Source organism: Montipora foliosa, chromosome 4, assembly GCF_036669935.1.
Source record: "Montipora foliosa isolate CH-2021 chromosome 4, ASM3666993v2, whole genome shotgun sequence".
Lineage (NCBI taxonomy): Eukaryota > Metazoa > Cnidaria > Anthozoa > Scleractinia > Acroporidae > Montipora > Montipora foliosa.
The window spans coordinates 11,100,690-11,123,189 of NC_090872.1; the positions used below are offsets into that span (position 1 = coordinate 11,100,690).

Here is a 22,500-nt window from a genome sequence, read left to right on the forward strand (position 1 = left end):
TGTCCTGAGGAAGCTACACAATCTAGCACCTTATGTTCCTTAGTTTTAGTGCGATGTAAGCTGGACCTCTGTAATGCAGTCTTGAGCCCTCTCCCATGTTGTGAAATGTGGCACCTTAGTAAGCCAACGTCAGGTTTTGAGGAAGGCGGCCGCAGACAACACAATACGATAAGTATATTAATAGAGCGGTTTTCAATTGAGTGTCGAAAGTAATTAGAGAATTACTTTGGTTTTGCATTACTTCACTCGGTGATTGGTTCAATGTTCTCGCGCCACTTTTTCAACCAATCAGAAGTGAAACACCAATCGTTGCTTGCGCGCGCACATTTTCCCGCGCTTTGTGTCGGCTACGTGTAATTACTTCGAGTTTTGATTGGTTTACTGGATTGCCTCCGTGCTTTTTGATTGGCCAAAGTAATTACTTTGGTTTTGGTTTTACGACACTCCTACATCCCAAACAGGGGTTTTCAATGTTAATTTACAAACGTTGCTTATTAATTTAAAAAAAGAACAAATTACAATCCTGAAATTTCAATTCTTGTAAATGTTAGATTAAATAAAATATCGATCTAAGGAAACTCAACTGGCTTTCAATGGATAAATGCAAATAACTATTGGACTGAGTGCTGAAAGTGGTGCCTAAAGCAATATAAAATAGAAACTGGCCCAGGCCAGATCACTGAATGGCTCAGTGATCTAAAACTTCAATCGCCCTACAAAACTTGGCTAAGACCTTTTCAAGACCAAGCAGTAAGAACGTTTGATTCTCTGCCAGCAGATATAACAAGTCGTCGAGACGTACGCTCTTTGTATGTAAAGCATAGCGCTTTCTTCCCTGATCTCGTTCCAATACTCTCAGTGTAGTCTGGTTAAACCTCATTTACACTAGCAAGTTTTCCTTGGCAGTGTAAACGAAAAAACTTGCCATGTTGTTCAAAAACTGGCATGCTAGTTTTTGAACAAGGATAATGTCAAGGATGATATTTACTAGTGTAAATTACTTACCGTTATCACGTGTTTCTAGACACCTAGTCCAGAATTTTTAATATCTTCTCCAATAACATATTTGCCAAGCATTGATTTCCAGGCCCATGACATTTAGTGGTTTCGGTTTGAAACAAGATTTTTATCTACCCTTCTTTCACAGTGTCTTCATTTTGGCAACCCAGATTTTGTGTATTTTTCCACGCAGAGAAAAATACGGTAAGATTTCGAAAATAAGCCCCTCCAAATATAAGCCCCCAAAGCGGTAACGCAAAAAACCCTCCGTTAAATCGCCCCTCCAAATACAAGCCCCCCGGGAGCTTGTACTTGGAAAATTGCCCTCAAATACAAAGTAAAACTAAGCAAAAAGGGTAAATTTACTTTCAACTGTAAGGCTAGTCCAATCGATTTGAAAACGCAAATTTCCCTCCGTAGATAAGCCCTTCCAGCTACTTTGAAAAATAGAAGCCCTGGGGCTTATTTTCGGTATGCCGCTGCCTGAGAGCATGAGGCATTAAAAGCAAACAACCTCGTTCCCAGGGTCTCTCGAGCGAGGAGAGACCCTGGTAGGGTCTGGTCACGTGCTTCCGTGACAATTGAAAAAAAAAGGGAGGGGTCCTCTCTAAACAAGGAATTTGTCGCGTTGAGCTTTGTCGAATTCAAAGCGAGGCTAATAGCTTCGCGCTGCGACTCCGCCATTAGGGAGCTTTAGCAACGACAACGGCGACGGCAACGAGAACGTCACCAATTTGCATATTCAGTGGGCGAAAACAATAGCTTTGCACGCCCTGCACGTGCATTTTTTATTTTTGTCCATTTCTTTGCCGTCGTCAGCAAAGCAACAACGTGAAATAACCAAGTTTGAGGCGTTATGGAGAACGTCAGCACTTGGAGATAAATTTTCATTTTTCTCCCCTAAATTAAGCGCCGCTCATAACCGTTTCATTCCTGAGGGAATGCTACACCTTTGTCACATTAAAAAGCTTGGAATAGTCTCGAGTTAATTGCAGTAACGCGAATATATGTTTTGAGATGACGTTCTCGTTGCCGTTCCCGTCGTCGTTGCTAAAGCTCCCTATTACCCGAGATGTTTTACAGTAGCCTCCCGGCTGCAATTTCGCATAGTATTAATTCTAACGTTAACAAAAGTTAAACAAGTTATCTGCCTCGAGGCAATTTACCATGGCCGTGATGTTGTCGCCGTGTTACCCATTGGATATCGAAAGTCGGTTATATTTCATCTTCTTCCTTCGTTATTCCTCGACAAAATCAACTTTGAACGTGGAGCAGCAGCTCATCCCGTAGTAATTGTTGTTTCCCCTCTAAATGCGCTGATCAAAGATCAGATCAGAAGGCTCCAGGAAGGAAATGTTAAAGCAGCGATATTGAACGTGAAGAAGAAAACAAACTCGGAGGATTTGGAATTAGATCTCAGACTGAACCGCACAATCTACAGCAACTTATGACAGACGATGTATATGTTTTCTTCGGCGTTTGCAAACTATTATCGCTGGACATAGCCGCAGAAGAACATATGTTCACATACCGCAGAACGTGAAACTTGGTTTGTTTTGGTGACAACACATTCCGCACTCCCGTAGTCTCAGTATAGACAAAATTCTTACTAAGCCGCCCCTCCCTTCATTGGATAAATTGTCATCTCCAAGATTCTCGGAGACACGTGACCAGACCTTACCAGGGTCTCTCTTCGCTCGCCCCAGGCGTTACGATGAGAGACCCTGGGAACGAGGTTGTTCAAAAGCAAACAGCTGTGAAAAAAAGAGAACAGCACTTTATTTTTTAAAACATATACAGGCATATACAAACTAAAAAACTGTAAACACAGTTTACCAGGGTGGCTTACTTAAATGAAAGAAAATCAATCCCCTTGATGTTTCGATGAAGATCTTCCTAAGGGCACCGCCCTAAAGTAGGGCAAATCCACATGGAAACCTGGCCTCGGTTGTTCAAAAGGTGAATAACGCTATCCACTGGGTAACTCAATTGGTTTTTCTAGTGTTTATCCCCTAGACTGTGATTTATCCGATGCATAGCGCTATCCACCTTTTGAACAACCAAGGCCTGACTCTCTCTTCGGCAAAGGTCAATGCTTGTATGATATCCTAAAGTATTCTAAGCATTTGTACTTTGTAAAACTTAGTATGTATCACACAGGTGAATAATGCCTATCATGCCATATGATTGGGCAAGTTGGTTGGTAAAGTACTACCAGTATTAACCCCCAAGAACTCGAAAAGAAAGAGTTCAGTTTCCTGTTACTACAAACAAGTTTGTATGTACTAAAACAAAAACAATTTACTTATCACTCATGTCACTGTTGCTTTAAAGTCAGGGATATTATTTTAACTCAACTTTGATGAATTTCTTATCTAGAGGCCTAATCTACAGCTGTTTATTACTTTATCATTCATAAACACGCAGACCCGGAAAAGAACATTTCATGACCAACACTCCTATTTGTCACTCTTGCAAATCACTCTTTTAGAAACAGTTGTTAGACCACCAAAACTCAAAACTGACAAAGTGGGTTGAAATGAATCACACTGGATGTGACCAAATTACCCTTTTTGCCACAATGACTGAGGTCTGTGAATGTGAAACAGTTGTTCTGAGAATAATTAAGAACTTGGGAGCCCCTATATTAGTGATAGGTGTCATCACCTTTGGACAACACTTGCCTTTTAGGCAAAAGTCAAAATGACATCAGGGGTCTTTGTCAAAATTAAGCAAACACACAACATAATGCCCGCAGTATTTTAGTACCCTCACAGCTATCTTATTGACTTGCTAAATATCACCCTTCAACACGCCACAGTCAGCCGTGTGAACATCTTTAGGTTTAAGAATGCTCACGCACAAAGTAAATAATCCCTTGGCTTCTTCAATTACATGCAAATTCCACATAAAATTTAGAACTAACAATACAATTTGGTTAACAATACTCATGAAACACCAATTAAGAGGCCAATTGAAGGTTAAAGTTTTTGACCCATTACAGGAAGTGCCGGCATTGAAGACCAAGATCATTGATTGAAATAACCATCATTGCTACATGTATCAACAATCTTTATGTCCTAAAGGTCAAAATGATAGGGTTGTCCAATAAACTTTAGAGTCAGAACACTATTTTTGTGAACACAACCCAACAAAGATGGCTGTGATGTACTGATGTCCTACCAGTAAAGAACATTGTCATTCCTGATGCCTTATCTGCAAAGGGTCATTTTAAAACTTCAGGGCCAAATGCACACAATATGACGCATGCTACACTTTGACAAATATCACCTCGTGTCCCGTTAGGTCTAAAAATGAACTACCTATTTACAACAACAAGGTTAGCAAATTGCTTCAAGTTTATTTCTAGGCAAGGGTTATCATAACGGCTTATGTTTACTTGAGAAGAAGAGTTTTGGCGACACTGAAACAATTTGAGACACTTCAGTCTTTTTATCAAGATGGCTTTGCATCCCATTTTGTGCATTTCTGAGCATATCTGCAGCTGACGTCAGTATTTTGAAGGCACGAAAAAAGCTAGAAATTAACATATTCTTAGTAATCATCACATGAAAGTTGGATGACTTGCCCAGAAACGTCGACTTGGCAACAATACGGAAGAAAGGATGGGCCTCTTTTCAAAACAGCATAACTAAGTTTCATGAAAATGGAATCATATGCCTGCCTCTAAGGCTCCAAATTTCAAATAATTGTGGTAAGAAAATCAATCTGGTGCAACCTTTGCCAAATAAAATCAAAATTAATTTGGCTTTTTCACAAAATGCTAGGAGCGTTTATGTGACACACTTGAGTTAAGAAGAAAAGTGAAATGAATGGTTTATTCCTTAATGAAGTGTCTTTGAGACATATGGAAGGGAAAAACTTTTACTCATCATCATCGTCGTCATCATCATCATCTTCGTCATCGTCATCATCATCTCCAGCTGAAAATAAGACAATATTTAAAAAAATTTAAAACAACTTGATTCCTAAACAGAAAGTATTAAGAAAACTAGACTCTTCACAGTCCTCTATTTTTCTGCGAGATTGTCGAGATCAAGCACGCTACTGTTAATGGCGGCCATCTTGATTTTCAAGTGTACCGAGTCAACCCGGGGAAGAGTGTCAAATCTACTTAGGGGGCGGGGGACAGTTTGATGAGTTTATTTGTGTTTGAAGTTTTAATAATCACTTAGCCCTGGAGCACCTTGTTTCTCGCAAATCTGTTCATTTCATCATGCGAATGCAGAACTGGAACAGCAAAAATCAATTTTAAACATTCTTGATTTATGTCTCATTTTTTCCCATGCCCAGCTTCCTACATTCACATCGTAAACTTTCACAAAAACTTATAAGAGCACATGCAAAAATTAATGATGTCAACAGCAACAAGGAAGCCACAAAATGGCACATTCAATGAGCAAAATCAAAACTAGCGCTACATGCACTGCAGGTGAGTTTTCATTTTAATACATTTCTTTGGCCTCCTATGTTAAACAGTGTGAAATGACCGAACTTTAAGTCATATGGAGAAATTCTATTTTCAATTCTCTTCCGACAGTGTAACTTTGATGTACATGTAGTTCAGTAGTTTAGCAATATGCCAATTCATACAAACTTAAGATTCCACTTCATGTTGAAAGAATCAATAAAGGAATGATGGGATAACAAAATGATCAGTATATGGGCTGGCAATGAGTACTTTGTACCACAACACTTCAGAGTTGCCAGACGATTACAGCTGTATGTATTAGGCGGTACAGAGAATTCCCTGGATGGGTCATCTGCACAAACTTGGCACACACAGCAACTCCACATTCCTCAAGGGTGGAAAAATACTGGTCCAGTTTAAAGCACTTTCATACCAAAGGGGGAAAGCACAGAATACTTATGGATCTTCGCCAGATCGTTATAGAGAGGTACTTAAAAAAATTACAGAGAATAAGAATAATAAGAACAATAATAATAATAATAACAATAATAATAATAATAATAATAATACAATATTTATAGAGCGCTAATTCCCAATAGTCCAAAAGCGCTTTACAAAAAATTACATTACAACCAGGGATAAACTGGCGGGAAAAAACTAGATTAAAAGCTATAAAACTACATCATAAAAAACTTTAAAAAGCAAAGTCTTCAACTTGGATTTAAAAGAAGAAAGGGAACAACATGAAGATCTGGGCCCGGTTCCTCGAAAGCCGATTAACGCTAATCTAAGATTAAAAATTAACCAAGCAGTTTATTTCTCTACTCCCAAATGCTGTTCAACGCAGATTTTTGGCAGAACTTTACATGAGAAGACGTCAATCTTGAAAAACAAAAGTAAGCAAAAGAAACTTTCACCAAAAAGTTGAAAACGTGAAACAAAAGTTTACACTAATCCTGGATTGAGTTAATCGGCTTTCGAGGAACCGGGCCCCGAGTTCCAACGGAAGGGTATTCCAAATAGAAGGAGCGGCCACCATAGGTCTTAAGATTAAATCTAGGTTTAAAAAGCAACAATTTGTTTGAAGATCGTAAGGATCTACTAGGTGTACAAGGTTTTATGAGCTCAGTGATATAGTCAGGTGCAGAACCATGAAGAGTTTTGAATGTAATGACAGCAATTTTCCTCTGTTCCTCTGCAAAAAACAGATCGGTCTGTAAAAATGCCGTGACGTAGGCTTAATGTGAGAGTAAAACTACAGAACTCCACCCCCTAACCACTATGCACTTAACTGCTTCTCCACATAATTCAACACTTTTAAACATCAATGGAACCATTTCTTGAACTTACCATCATCATCGGCATCATCAGCCTCTTCCTCTTCTTCCTCTTCGTCATCGTCATCCTCATCATCGTCATCCTCGTCATCTTCTGAATCTATAACCTTGGGAGCCGTTTTTTTAGGTGGAGCCTTCTTCGGTGCGGGTTTAGCTTTTACAGGCTTTTCAGGTTCTTTGTCTGCATTCTGTGATAGAAAGAGAGAAAATCAGTAATTGCTTTTATAATATGACTAGCTCCGTGAGCAGGCAAGATGAACCAAATCCCTTGCTGTGCTTGGCTACCCAAGCAGGCAAGATGGTGTTTTATCCCATAAAATAAATCCTTTATTGACCAAGCTTGTTTGGTCAAGATGGCTGGATATTGGCATGGTTTTTTTAGTGTGTTTATGGCCCTCGACAAATAAACACGAAAAAAAAAACTTGGCCAATATCCAGCCATCTCGACCACACAAGCTTGATCAATAACCCATATGCAATGATGGTTTCTGAAGATGTTTCTGGCCAATTCTATCTGTAAAATGCAAATAATTTCAAGATGCCAAGTAACAAATACACACTGATTTCGATACACACCACAATATTATTATTATCACTTGAGTTTAGGATTACAGGCAATACACTTCCCAAAGAGTCTCAAAAATCTTTTCCTCAAGTAAAAACAAACAGATGAGAAAACAATACCTAATTATTTCACCAACCATCCAACACTTTCAATTTACAACCAGAAAAATGCAACAATTGAAAGTACACATTTTCAACATTTATCTCTTCAGGTTTTCTTTGGCAATCACAGAAAAAACATCCCACAAAGAAACCTCTGGTAAAGTCTCCCTCTATCCTGAAAATGTCTTCAGTCTTGTATAATCTTCATTCTGAAGTTCTCTACGAGAGCTTTTCCACAATTAAAGAGCCAAACGTGCTCAGTTCTGCCAATACCTCTTAAGAATTTGAACTATTTACAAGAGAAAGAGGATGGGGAAGAGACATGTAAATTCCCGCCCATTTCACAGATCGGTGGTTTTCGTAGTAAGTCAAGCCAATTATTTTGACACTTGGCCAAAGCCCACCAGCCGTGATGTAATTTCTTAAATAAATGTTTTTTCTTTATTCCAAGAGAATATTGTGATGTTCCATTTTATGGGCATCTCATTTGTCCTAAAATTGCAATCTTGACCCAGGGGTTTCAATGAAAATTGAAGCTGGTTTGAGTAGAGTTATCGACTGTTGTTATTGTCAAGATGAATTTTAATCCTACAGGGCTCAAAATTAACGAAAAAATCAAGGCAAAATTTTGCCACAAGATACAAAAATTTAGTCTCAAGTTTGTAAAGAAACTGCCAAAAATGGCAAATGATCGAAGACACGTAACATTTCAGGTACATTACGCTACAATTACGCTATCTTCAGATTGAGAGAAAATTCACAGCAAGAAACAAAATAATTTTGTCCTTTCTTCATTTATTTTAGCAAAAGTAGCAGCAAAGTGGCAACTGCTAACCCTTTTCTTTTTAAAGAGCAAAGGTGAAAACAAGCCGTACAGGGAAAAAATTCAGTTGCAAATGCGACTGTATTGGTCACAATTTCAAGGCCTGTCTTAGGTTTGAAAGAAGCTGTCTTTAATCCATTGACCCTTGGGAGTCAATTTTACTCCTCAACAGGGGGAGTCCAAGGGCACTTGAGTGTCCCCTCCATTAACCCACTGACCCCTGGGAGTGAGGCGATTTTACTCGTCAACTGGGGCTCTCATAGGGCGTTTGAGGTGTCAATGTTATTACTTCTATATTATTAGGGAAAAAAGAATCCAGCTTCTCGGAGAGAAGTAGCCTAAAGTATGCTATTTGTCAGCTGTCAGTACTGATAGAAACTACTGATGACATAGATCCCACGCAACGGTGGCTCAGTTGGTTGAGCATTGGGCTGCCATGCGGGAGGCCGTGAGTTCGACTCTGGCAGGACTAACACTCATGGTCTTAAAATAACTGAGGAGAAAGTGCTGCCTTTGTAATTACATCCGCAAATGGTTAAGTCTTTCGGATAAGGACTATAAACCATAGGCCTTGTCTCACAACCCTTCAATGTTCACAACCCAGTGGAACACAAAAGAACCCACACACTATTCGTAAAGAGTAGGGCATGGAGCTCATTTCATTTCATTCATGTGCTGGGTGAGATCGCTAATGGACTGATAGCGGCTGCCAGCAGCGCCCATGTATGCTGATGTCCAATCTCACCCATAGATCCCTTGCTTGTAAAGCGCATTTGAATATGTTAATAGAAAATGCGCTACATAAATTCATTAACATTACCACTATCCTTTCACTTTTCAGGAGAAATAAAAAATACGGTTTCATTCACTTTAATACTTGCACCAGACGTTTACCTGGTATTTCATTAACATCGAAGAAGCCTTTAGCAAAACATTTGAACTGACCTTCTTCCGCCACTCTTCCATTGCTACCTCATGTTTCTTTTTGGCAGCAGCCTCCAGCTGCTTGTATTTCTCTTTTTCTTTCTCACCCATGGTTCGCCATTTCTCACCAGCAAGCGCAGGAATCTTTTGATCACCCTCTGACTGCTTGCCTTTCATCTGCTCACGGAATTCAGCAAGGAAAATGAAGTATGCTGTCGGTGCTCGTTTGGGTTTGTCAGATTCTTTCTTTTCAAATTTTCCACACTTTAAAGAAACAAATAAAGAAAAAAGTTAATTTTTGAAGGGGCATTGTTCAGTTCCCCAAAACTAGGAAAACAAAGAACTTAGTACTTAACGCATTAACATTCCTTACAGTGAAAGTACAGATTAATTTTTGGTGACGAACATGTCATTTTTCCCCAGTTTACAATAACTTTATCCCATCATCTTCATTCTTGTAGCATGACAGCAAAAAATACCTTTCCTTCAAAGTGACTCAATTTTGGGGTTACAAGGATACAGATTGTCTTCAGTGTTAATGGAGGCTACAATCATTATTAATGGTATGGGCCTTCAGACACTTTGAAAATTTATTTACTGTGCTTCAGTAACAGGACTCAGTACTCACAGCCTTCGTTGAAGAAGCACTTTGTCTCACAAACGTAGGAGTTTGCTTGAAGAAGGCATTGTGATAATTTGTTACAAACAGATTAGATTCTTGTTAAATCTAAATCATATTTTATCCCTTTTGGAGATCAGCCAAATATCAACCATCAAAAACTAATAAATAACTAAATATCTACCTAAATATAAACTAGAACTGTATTTGGAACAATGTTATTGACCTGAGATGATTTATTATCCTTTGTAAAAAACTATAGAAAGTCTAAAATATTTGCAGATGTTGATGTAGTTGTTTTGTTAACAGGCAAGGAGCAACAACTCCAGACAGAATAAAATAAAAATTAGACCACCACCTTTCCAGATTCAATGACCTGTGTGCCAGGCAATGCCTGCCATTTTTCAATCACTGGAAATAGGGTTAAGGGGTTTTTGTTTAAAAATATGGAAGATTGTGGCAACTACTTGGATTTTTACTTTATCCAGTATTTCAAAATTTCTTCTCATGAGTAAATTAAGGAATTTTTTTACTGACTGAGAGCTTAATTTAATACAAGATCAGAAAGTGAGCAATTGATTGAAGAAAAGAAAAATAACAAAACAACAGAATGATAACATCTACAGATAAAACAATTAAAATATTTTTTTCATCTTCAGCTTGTAGAGAAAAAACACCACCCACCTAAAACAATAAAATAATACAATATACTTTTACCCTCAAAAACAGGGGCAAAATCATCATTCAACGCTGTTTTGATACTTTGCAATTCGAAGTTAGCATTTTTTGAAACATTCAAGTTTTTGTCTTGGTATTGGAAAAATATCACGTGACTGGTCAAATCTCATGAGTTCTTGACAAGGACGGAGCAGGGTGGCGGCCATGATGAACGGCGCAAAAATTCACTGGGGTTTCTACACACTTAAGCGTCCTGTCGCCAAGAATCTTTGCTTACCTCCCTCATGTATCGTTCTTTGTCTTCCCGAGCCTTTTGATCATACGGACCTCTCTCATCTGGGGTGAGTTTCTTCCACTGCTCGCCAGCCATCTTCGCGACCTCGTTCGCCTTGGGAAGTGGATCGCCATTCTTCTCGCATTTCTCTTTCAGCTTCTTGCGAAAATCTGTTGTGAAGTGAATATAAGCGGACGATGCTCTCTTCACTTGTGGTCCGTCCTTCTTGGCCTTTTTGGAACTCCTTCCTTCTTTTCCAGTTTTAGCTTTCTTAGGTGACTTCGATTTGTGAAGGGATTGCTCAGCTGCACGTTTCTTTGACTTCGCTCCTTTGGGAGAGCAAGAACAACATCATGTCTTCGTAGCTTCGACGTCAAAACGACATCAAGGGTACCATTTGTGGCGAGTTTTAATCTCTTCAATGGCATATTTTGGACGAAAAATCTAAAATTTTAACTTTCGGCTGCCGACTTTGAGTCCCCCAGGCATAATTTATATTCCACTACAGTTTCTCTTACGATCGCGATCAAGAAAGAAAGCTCGAGCGAAATGCTTCAAAATAACTCTTAGCGGACATTTTTTTGTCGTTTAGGACACGTCGAGACGTTAAAATAAGAAATCTAGAGCGTAACTGAGCTTAAATTAGCGGTAAAACTGAAAAATTTTCCGATCTTAGTTCGGTGGTTTGCGCTTCCCTACGTCCTATAGGCTTTATAGGGCCTCGTATGAGGCTAGTAAGAAATATAAGACAACAAGGGGAGAACAATTCATGGAGTCGCTCATAAGGAGTTTGACTGAGACTTGAATTAAAACATGGAAAATGCGACGAAAATCGCAAATTACCTTCCATATCTGCGAATCTGCGGATTTCCACTACGGAACAGTTCGTCTGTGTACTCTTAATGAAATTGCTCCAATATAAAGGCTCGATCGACTAAGGTCTTTTAGCTTCTCTTGGTTATAAGAGCGCAAGGGAAGAGACGCTTGAAAAGAGACAACACGAGGCGAACGCGACGCGACCCAATGCGCGTGCGCAATAGCCGCGATTTATTGATCCATTGGCCGGTACCTTGTCTGTCAAAGGCTTCTTTTGTCTTCTAAAAAATCACTGGGCGTCTTCTCAAAGATCTTAATATATTTTGAACACATTCCCGCCATTTTTCTGCGGAAGTCGTGAGAGCCAGCTTAACCAGTTTTATTTTAGGTTCGCCTCAAGCGAAGCGCTTTCACTCCTTCGTCGAACCTCTCCACGAAAAGGGCCATTCGCGCGTGTGCGCGATTTCGCTACCTCACAAATTTTGAGCAAGAATCTTTGCAGTCCATCACCCCGAATTTTTGCCATTTGATTTCCGAACTAACAAGATTAGGCATTACTTCGTCCATGCGTTCACTTTCAAAATCAATTTCATTCGGCACGTCATTCGGCACTACTTCGTCCGCGCGTTTGCTTTCAAAACACTTCGGTGTGAACTCGATCGTGCGAGGAGTCAACGCAAGTCACTTGGTCTCAGCCCGGTCTCAGCTTTCCTGTAATTCTAGAGGCACCATCTTGTATCAAAAGCAATCGGATTTGAAAAAAATTGTCACGTAACAGTATTTGTCGTACAGATTGTTAGTTATGGTACCTGGGGGCTTTTTAAATGTTGTTTCTGCCTAAGGTGCGCCGCGTCTGCCGAAGACTATGCCTCTACACTCCTATGTCACAAAACCATGAGAATTTTCTTCTTACAACTTATTTCGTTTGTTCGAAAACTTGGTCGCGGGGCAGTATAGCTGTAGCAAAGAGGAAAGAAAACAAATGAGACCAATCACGTTTTATTGATTAATATGTTTTTATCAATGATGACTTGAAGGCTTTCGGAAAATCCGACTACATGTAGTTTCGTTGACATTTGACTAAACGCAAACTTCCAGCTTGACATTTGTCGTTGAAATGGCAACACAACTCCATTAACTGACAGAGGATTAAGGTGACTGAACACAGTTTTTAAGCACTTATACTGCCATTTCTGCCATTTTTATGCATTTTCGAGTGGCAGCTCAAACTTTGACAGATAATGTGCTTTGCAGGATATTACCATGGAAACGCATCTATTCCTCATTTATGCAAAATTCACTCACTTGCATTAGTTTTTTTTTGCAGCATTTGCGTACTTATAAAATAAAGTACGTTAAACAGCTGTTTTATCATAGAATTTCAACAGACGGATTTTCTTAATTTGCTGATATAGATATTTTAGTTTTCCCAAATTTTTGTGGAACATTTCGGATTTTTTTGAGAGACGACTCACTTGTAGTCGGAACTATTTTACCTCCATATTTCTGCAAAATGTAATGACGGGTTTGCGAGAAATTTGGTAAAACAGCCAGCAGTTGTTTTGTGAGCGAATGTGCACGCACAGCATTTTGCTGGGTCCAATATACACCGTACTTTCTAGACCATCGCGAGAAGGAGACAAAAAAGTTCTCGCCAAAGTCGTCATACAGTATTTGTTTTGTTTTTCAAATCTGCGCCGGCCTTTAAAGAATCCCCTCGAAGAAACTGTGTTCAGCCATGGTGGAACATCTAATGACAATGAACACAATTGCAACTACGCCAGCTGGCTCAGCATACGACACAAGAGATTCAAACCAGAAATGTCGGTCAGAGAAAAATCTCTTTATTGTCATGAAATCCATCAGAGCATTAGCCCTTGCATATCGGAAATGGCGTCACACAAGGGCAAACAACTGAAACAACGAACGTATTTCCGTTCACTTGCCCTTGCAGTGACATCTCAAGTTCCCACATCCTGTGCCGTCTGACCTTGCAGCTCAGGCCATAAAAAAACGGCGATCTACTTCGATAGATATTTCTGTTTCAATGAAAGTGCCACACGGCTACCGTTTAATTTTTGAAAAAAAAAAAAGAAAGAAACATATTCCTTATTTGTACTTGCACTTATTCATTTCCGTGGAACATCAACTCAAATTTTCACGGCCTTCGGTGTGACCTTGCAGCTCGGTCGGTAGAGCAACTGCGGTGATCTACTGACGTAAAGTTTCGGGACCTTCGAGAAACGGGTTCCAGGTCAGAGTTTTTCTCTGTTGCCCATTTACCATTACTTCGGCGAACGCTCTGATGAATCGCATGGCAATAAAGATACCTTTTAATTTAGACGCTCTGATAGACATTTGCACGAATACTAAAAACCAAGACGAATTGTAGAACTTTCCGAAAACTCCGAATTGCTCCAAAAGCACACGTTTCCGATAAACCCTGTATATCGTTACCTCGACGTACCATTCAACTGTGAGTTAAGTTGCCTGTGCCCTACAGTTTGGCGGGGAGGGGGGGGGGGATGATGTCCTTACACACTCAATCAATCAATCAACTACATTTAAAACACGGTAAATGGCTCAGCAGGCTGGTTTTCAGACATGCCGTGTAAGAATTACAAGATATAAATGCTAAAAATTTACTAGAATTACAAGATATCAATTTTGAAACGACTAATAAACTAGGTATAACTTAGCGCTAAAAATTATCTAATGTCAAGGAAATTTAAACAATAGTAATAATTAGTAACAATCATAATTTACTATTTAAGCAATTGAGGACGTTTTCCGTGTTTCCATAGCCTCATCTAACACGAGGGAGAGTTGGGAGAATTCGAAACAGTTATGGAAACCCGAGACGCAGTCGAGGGTTTGCATAACTGTCGAGAATTCTCAACACTTCCCCGAGATAATTCAAAGATAATTCGACAAATTAAGGAAACAAGTGAAGGAAAATTCTTGATTGAAACAGATTTTCTTGATACACGCTCATATTTCCTACCAGCCAATCAAAACGCGCGTCTGACGGCGGATAACCAATCAAAATTCGTGTGATGTCACAGCCGTGTTTCCATACTCTCATAGTTTCTTTTACCGGCTCTCATCTAAACACAGCGAGTGACCAATGAGAGTGCACGTACTATCCTAATTATTTTATAAATAATAATAATAATAATACGAAACAAGCCATGTAAAAATGTGCCCTAGCGATGTAAAATGTGTCCTAGGATATCGCACTTTTAAAGCTTGAAAGATCCCTTATCTTACGTATTTGATTTGACAGTTGGTACCAAGCCATTGCACCTCAAGAAGAGAATTCCTTTTAGGTAGTGGTAATTGGAAGTCATAGTTGAAGCCCACAAGTTATAATTGTGAGCTTCAGAGGTTCTGTGAAAATGCTCCTGAAGATACGTCGCACAATTATTATTAAATACTTTAAACATCGTAATTAACAAGTGCCTTTTTTCTCTTTCTTCTAAGTTTGATCCCTCTAGGGAATTTAGCAGTGCTGATGATCGAATAAAGTAATCAGCACTTGTAATAATCCGTGCTGCTCTATTTTGTAACTTTTGTAATTTGTCAGCACGTGTTTTGGAGCAGTCACTCCATACAACAAAAAGGAGCAATAATAAACGACAGAAATACTTTATTTCCCATTGGAGCTATGTACATCTTTTATACAGTTGTAGCAAGCATTTTTTTACATTTAAAAAATCAGAAAGGAGGTACAGAGAGAAAACGAAGGGAAGACGAGAACTGGAGGAAGTCGAGAAACAGATACGGAGGCGCAAATGGGGATGGATTGGCCACGCCCTAACATGGGAGTCCCAGAGAAACCGAGGAGAGGACAGCTGGACGAGGGACACTGAGTCTAAGTTAACGCGACTTTGAAACTTATGGCAAGAAGCAAGAACAGCCCGGACTCGAGTCCGATGGAGAACCGTCGTTGATAGACTATGCTCCGCCGGAAGCTGTGCATGTAACGGTTTCACTAGGCCAGGTACAAGAAGGCGTGCGTTAGAGCGAGTTTCAATCGAGTGTCGCAAAACCAAAACCAAAGTAATTACTTTGGCCAATCAAAAGGGACTGATACAATCCAGTAAACCAATCAAAACTCGAAGTAATTACACGTAGCCGACACAAAGCGCGGGAAAATGTGCACGCGCGAGCCACGTTTGGTTTTGGTGTCGCTTCTGATTGGTTGAAAAAGTGGCGCGAGAACTTTAAACCAATCACTGACTGAAGTAATGCAAAATAATTACTTTCGACACTCGATTGGAAACCGCTCTAAAACAAAGAACTATGTCTTGGATTCAACGACGAGATTACAAGCTGGCTTGTGCTTACTCCAGTGCTTGACCTGGCATTCCCTGAAAAATCGATCAAAATTAAAAAAGGTTAGGGCAAGGACACCAAGATCAATCTACGGAGAAGTGCTGTTTCTAGTTTCCAATATGTGTTAAACTTCATTTCACTCCCTCTTCACTTAAAGTGGCTTACTACAGTTTTGCAAAGAAAAAGTTCAAGATTTTGAAATCTGTGAAATTAAAGTAACAAAAAGTCTGGCGTTACAGAGTAAGATCTAAGGCTCATTGTTAACCCTTTAGCCCCCATTGACGACGAATAAAATCGTCTGGCGTTAAACAGAGTAAAATCTATAGGTATCACTCTTTGCATAGACTGCAAAACAGTCGTATTTTTTGTGAACGTAAGCAACGCGATAAATATTCAAACGGAAGGTCTGGAGCGGGTGTAGAAACACACGCCCTACGGGCGTGTGAGGCTCGCGCGCTTCACACGTGAGGATCACGCTTACGGCGCTTTTAATTCGCGCCTTCCGAAAATGGAAGAAAACGACTGTTTTGCAGTCTACTCTTTGCAGGGAAAAAGTTTAAAAATTGGAGTTTAAAGCAGTGATCTTACCTTGAACAGTACCACTCCGTTTGGCATCTAGAGCACCTTTTGGTTGCAGACTGACCGCATGTAGCGCATTTTGGGGGTTCGCTTACAAGCTCCTCAAGCATATCCAGATTGTACGTGTCTGCCCATCTAAAAGATGGCCAAAAAAAAAAAAAAACACAGAGAAAAAAATGAGAGCCCGTGAATGAACTAAGGATTACCGGCCTACCAAACGCTCTCATGTAAATGGCAAAAACTGAAGGGCTCTTGGTGAAAACTTTTGCAAGTCACTGCAGAGACACCATCTCACCAGCTCGAATGTTAGATACATGAAAGAGAGTTTTGTTTACGTAACTTGTGCAGCCCAATTGCCACTTTTAAGGGGCTTATCGTACCCACTTTAAAGTGCTACTATGACCAAAAAGATAATTTTTATTTTTATTTGGATTAACTAAACAGTAAGTGACCAAAGTTTTAAGCCTTGATTTCAAAAGACATCTGTTTGTTTTAACCAGAATTTTCCTATTTAATTGTCCCCTACCTTTAAAATCTTGAGAGAGCTGGATCGAGGAGAAAATGACGTCAAAGACTCAATGGTTTAAGAATGCAAAGCGGGTGTACGTCGCTGAATTAATATGCTGCGCGGGAATTTCGGGCTTTTTCACTTTTAAATTCGTGTGCATATAAAATAAGCTGCGTTTACACGCTGAAATTTTAAGCTAGTGAGTAAATGACATCACTCTTCCCTATATCCTACTCTCTGAGGTCCAGTCGGTCAGTTTGGAACGGGAGTAATGGCGAAACGTGAAGTCAAAAACTTATAATCAAAGTAAACAACCTTTGAATAAAAATCAAAGCTCAAAATTTTGCCAGTCAAGTGTTAAGCGATCACACTATCAAAATCTAAAGAAAAAAGGATGTGATTTTTTGATCATAGTAGCACTTTAAGGGATCTTACAATCGCCACTTCTAAAAGGCTTACAGTGGCCACTTTAAAGGGCTTACACTGGCCACGTTAAAAGGTCTTAAAATTGCCAGTTTGACGGGGCTCGCAGTGGTCACTCAAGGACGGTGCCTTCTATTGTTATTGCGCATACGTTCTGCGCATCTAGAAATACTCGGGTTTCCTATGAGTGATGCTTACTAATACTGTTTTTTTTTTACAGGGACATTTTTGCGCGGTTTTAAAACTATGTGGAGAAACCAGAACTTAGCAAGTGCTCTTGGTATCCAAAACGAAATTTGGGGGGTTTACAACCACGCATTTTTCAGAGATAATTAAGTCTCAATTTGAAAAAGAACGCCATACATTGCTTTGTATTTTAGAGCTTTTTACAAACCTTGTTGATTAATTATCTTTGAAAAATGAGTGGTTACCCCCAATTTTCGTTTCGGATTTCAATAACACTTGTCCAGATCTGCTTTTCCCGCACATTTATAAACTGCGCAAATAATACCTTTGACCCCTAACCTTAAAGGGGTCTTAATTAAAATTGCCACTTTTAAGGCTTATAATAAACACCACCTTTTTCATTCATTTTTTACCCTGTGTATGTGTAGATACAGTAACTGTATTTTTCAAGACACTGAGTTACATATGGCACTTTTGGTAATTTTACGTAACGGTTGTTAAATTTCCGGAGGGGACTTCTGATTTTTATAATGATCCAAAATATGTGTTTGTTTAGGTTGACTTTTTGCAGTAATGTAAGGAACTTACTCACGTTTTTGCTTGTTTTTTCACATCCTCTGCTGTTGGTGTGAAATAGGCTCTCTTCTGGTATTTGGCAATTTTCTCCCACTTCCCCAGGTTATCCTTTAAAAGCTTTTCTCTAATTTCAGGGACCTTATTATAAAAATATGTCAGTGTGAGTGACTAAGCGTACAATACACAATTATAATGGGCCGCCCTTTTCAGGTTAGTGATCACATGGCATGGAAACTGCCATACTGGGACGCAAATTGCCCACTGGGGCATCTAAAACAAAGAAAATTTAAATTATCTTGCTTCGTTTAAGATGTCCCAGTGTGCAATTTGTGCTCCAGTATGGCGGTTTTTGTACCATGTGATCACTATAACCTGCAAAGGGCCCATAGTGTATCACAACTTTGTTGTGGAAATGTGAGAACAAAAATCAATATTATTCTCTTTTTCTTATCAATAGCCAGAGGTGTTTGCCTGACACTCAACTGACTAGGGACTATACCCCTGAGTCTCCCAGCATGCCCCTATTGACGAGTAAAATCGTCTGGTGTTAGACAGAGTAAAATAATACTATTAAGCCTCACTCCCAGAAGTCAATGGGTTAATAGTTTATTATTATCAATATCATTATCAGTATCACTGTTATAAGAAATAACTATTATTCACCTGAAGAGGTTTATTTATCGATGTTGACTCATGGATACTCATAAAAAGTCTGAGTGCTTTCTTTTTACTAAATTTGCAAATATGCTCCATATCAACAACTTAGATCCTAGCCATATGGAGGAACACCTAATAGCAAATAATATTATTATTGTCGCATGAACCCAGTTTGCCGGCTTGGCTTCTGACTGCTCAGTGGCAGAGAATCCTGTATATGTTGTCAATTGTTATAACTAATGAATCAGACAGTGTTAATTGACTCCAAGTGAGACACTATAATTATAGCGCTAAAAAAACTGTACGCAAATCATTCCATTTGTCCGTTTTCTAGGGTTACGTTTAGTCTATTCAGTGTAATTTTTAAAAGTTAGAGCAATAAAGTTTATTTCTGTGGTGCCAACACTACACATCCAAGCCAATATTCTGAAGGTTTTGGGTTCAACTATTGCTGAGTGTACCAGAGTAAATCTCTTCACTTCATTTACATGGGTTAACAGATAACACCTCTTTCAGTACAATCACAAATATTATTCACCTGTTCCAGAATGACGTCTCTTTTGATGGCCGGTGTTTCCATGATAGCTAACTGCTGAAGATATCTCTGGAGATCCATTAAACTGGGGATTTGGTCCAAAAGCACCTCATTCATATAACCTCTTAACTGTGAAAGCAAGAATAAAAACAAAGGCAGAAATTCACAACCTTCAACAGAGGTATTTGCATTGTGAAAGCAGCAAGCAAGCCTGAGTGGGGTGCAGAACTTTCCAATTCTCAAGGTGGCTATGAATCTGCTCCAGATAATTTTTTAAAACTTTGCAGAGAGTTTTATGTTAGCATGCTGACCACTCTCCAACAATAAAAAATGAGGGCCACCGACTTTGTTTTTGTGATATGCGCATTTAAAGACAATATATAGCATATTTTTTGGTGGCTCTTTTGTTTCCATGGTAACCTATTATATAAACCTTAATGAATGCATCTTGTTAAGCACTTATTGGTCTTTCATGTAGTATCACAACATTGCCATTTAACTGAAAAAGTAGTACAGTTTGTTGAAAGTGTTAAAACTGGTCTGAGCTGCCTCCTTAATCTGGAAGAAACGAAAAACTGGAGATTTTTTCAGCACCCAGAAAACGTTTCGATAGAGCATCCAAGAGTTGGCATAAATATGTGCAATAAATGAAGTGATACCTTTGATTAATGTTACATAAAACTGCATTCTCTGGTCAGAGAAATACTTAAAGGTTTCAGCTGTGAGTCTAAAAGTTCTTGGAATGAAACACTTTTCAACTGCTTAAGACTGAATGCTGAAAGCCTCGCACATTTTAAGAAATTTTGAACCAGAGAATGCATTTTCACCCCCCGTCACTCTTCAATTGTCAAAATGGATTTAAAAATGCAGTAACCTTTAAAATTTGCTCTTTGCTATATGAATTGAACTCATATTTTCTCTGGCAGTCCTCATTCATAAGAAGTTGATACACAGCAAGCCACACCTAGAATCATAAAAATGTGACAATCATAACATATGAAATCAATCCAAGGAGAAATAATTGTGGCATATCAATGTTTCGTTAAATTATTAAGTTACACGCATAATTTGATTACCTAGAATGACATTGATTTCAAATGGTGATTTTTAAGCTCTAATTCCTATTTTTGTGAACAATCAGTTCCCCCAATCAGTTGAAACATGAACATGTTTGGATTACTTTCCTGAAGACTGGCTAACTGGTGTATGACAACTGCAAACTGCATACTGCCTACAAATAGCACTCACTAATAAACAGTATTTAAGTCTAAGAGCCCATTTTGAAACAGTTAGCTTTCAATAACTGTGATTTAGGGTTGGTCTGCAGTTTGCGGTTCTAAGTGTCACACACTGCTGGCTATAGTTAGATCTTTATGCTTACAGAAGTAAGTGAGTGTAGTTTGTAACTAAAGGTAACTATAGCATTATTTTAATACCATTTCAGATCAAATAGTTGTTGAGTTGTTGAATTGTCCCGAAGCATCTTAACCCTTGACGCCCAAACTGGCCTAAACCGGCCAGACTTAAATGGAAAGGAAAAGATTGTATAAAAGAAAGGTAATAAACTGCTGCAGAAAGGATTTTTATGTACCTGTCCTTCAGTTTTTGTAAGCTGTAGCCTTTCATTTTCTGATATTACTTTCCATTTATTGTCGATGAATTTCATCAATTTATCTGCCATATATAAAAAAAAAGTATTCACCTCTTTTAACGAAGTTTAAAGTACAGTGCTACTATGATCAAGAAATCGCTTCGTTTTTCCTTCAGATTTTGAAAGTGCATGTTTACTTAACACTTGACTGGCAAATAATCAAAAGTGAAGATTCTCTGAATTACCATTATGATAGTCTTGAATTATGAAAAAATTTTTCACCTTTACTCCTCTTTATCCAAGGTGGGTTCTCTACCAACTGAACAAGAATTACAGGAGTATCTATGTGAAAAACCAACATTCATCATAAGTAACAATCAACATTGCTTGACATGCATAAATAAAGTAATATTATATATGATAGGTAAATCAAGTGAAATAACAAGTGGTGTAAATAAAAATAAACAAATTGCTTACTGTGTGTATTTAGAAGTCGTGTTGTGACACTTAGCGGTAAACTATAAATAAACAAAAATAATATCGGTAGATTTTATTACCGTAACGGTAATAAAGGACTTAAGTGTTTGAGGGGATGTAGGGGTTGTTAAAGGGTTTGAAGTACTAGAGCTTGTGATCACAACACATCTATAAAAAGAGTAAGGCTTCTAAAAGAGATAATTGCTATAAATAAATTGAGAAAAATTCACTACCAATGTTCTTTCGAAAGTGGGCTTTTCCTCTCAAAGGGGTTTCCTTTTTTCTTTTTTTTCTTTCTCTGCTCTCCTTCTCTTCCAGAAGCTTAGCAACACATAATAACATGCAAAGAAGCGATGTAATTGACAAATTGTAATCTTATTGGTACTTCGTGTTAATGTTGCATATCTGTGTTTAAAAATAATAATAAACGCTCCATGTAAGTGGTCGGTAGGAGATATAAAAGGAAAGTACTATAAGATGTCCAGAAAAATTAATGGTAAAATCAAATATTGATCTTTGCAACTCAGTCATGAAGTGGGTTGAAAATATGTTCTAAATTACCTGCATGATCAATAATCATTTAGATGATGGTTCTAATCTAATCAGCATAGTTGGTAAAGGTCAGTGTTGTTGTCGTGTTTGCAAAAATATCAACCAATCCGAGCCTGAGGGTCTGAGATCCTGACCCTGGCGTCTGCATGAAAGTGGGGAATTAAGGTGGCTGGAACCAGTTTCACTACTTTTAAGGACCTTTTAATTAGAAGGGTTGTCACTACAAAACTGTATCACGTAAAAGAAATATTATGGTACCATATCAAAAACCAATTATTACTTAACAAAATGCGCTCACTATTTTGACGTAATAGGTTACCATGGCAACATGAAAGCTCTTCAAAAACACCCTATATTTCGTCTTTACTTGCTTATATCTTAATAATGAACTCGGTGACCCCCATTTTTTATTGTAGAATAGTAATTAGCATCTTGAGATAGAACTATCAGCAAAGTTTAAAAAAATTCTTGGGAGCCAATTCAGAGCTACCTTAATTTTTCGAAAATTTA

General features: G+C 38.6%; 2 protein-coding genes across 2 annotated transcripts in view; both read right to left on the bottom strand.

Annotated features, from left to right (window-relative positions):
* Positions 1 to 2,756: 2,756 nt before the first annotated feature.
* On the bottom strand, positions 2,757 to 11,773 carry LOC137999815 (high mobility group protein B1-like). The gene is made up of 5 exons (XM_068845748.1): positions 11,596 to 11,773; positions 10,756 to 11,081; positions 9,203 to 9,445; positions 6,782 to 6,956; positions 2,757 to 4,943 (listed from the first exon to the last, which is right to left on the bottom strand). Exons 1-5 carry the CDS (start codon positions 11,600 to 11,602, stop codon positions 4,885 to 4,887), a joined length of 810 nt encoding a protein of 269 aa, XP_068701849.1. The 5' UTR covers positions 11,603 to 11,773; the 3' UTR covers positions 2,757 to 4,884.
* Positions 11,774 to 15,201: 3,428 nt separating this feature from the next.
* Positions 15,202 to 22,500, bottom strand: part of LOC137999820 (zinc finger MYND domain-containing protein 10-like) — a 12,702-nt gene continuing 5,403 nt past the window's right edge. The window contains exons 9-16 of the mRNA XM_068845753.1: positions 21,439 to 21,479; positions 21,244 to 21,303; positions 20,962 to 21,044; positions 20,245 to 20,334; positions 19,374 to 19,499; positions 18,195 to 18,316; positions 16,495 to 16,620; positions 15,202 to 15,941 (exon numbers count right to left, since the gene is read on the bottom strand). Coding sequence (XP_068701854.1) covers positions 15,872 to 15,941; positions 16,495 to 16,620; positions 18,195 to 18,316; positions 19,374 to 19,499; positions 20,245 to 20,334; positions 20,962 to 21,044; positions 21,244 to 21,303; positions 21,439 to 21,479 — 718 coding nt within the window. The 3' untranslated portion in view covers positions 15,202 to 15,871. The remainder of the gene's footprint in view (positions 15,942 to 16,494; positions 16,621 to 18,194; positions 18,317 to 19,373; positions 19,500 to 20,244; positions 20,335 to 20,961; positions 21,045 to 21,243; positions 21,304 to 21,438; positions 21,480 to 22,500) is intronic.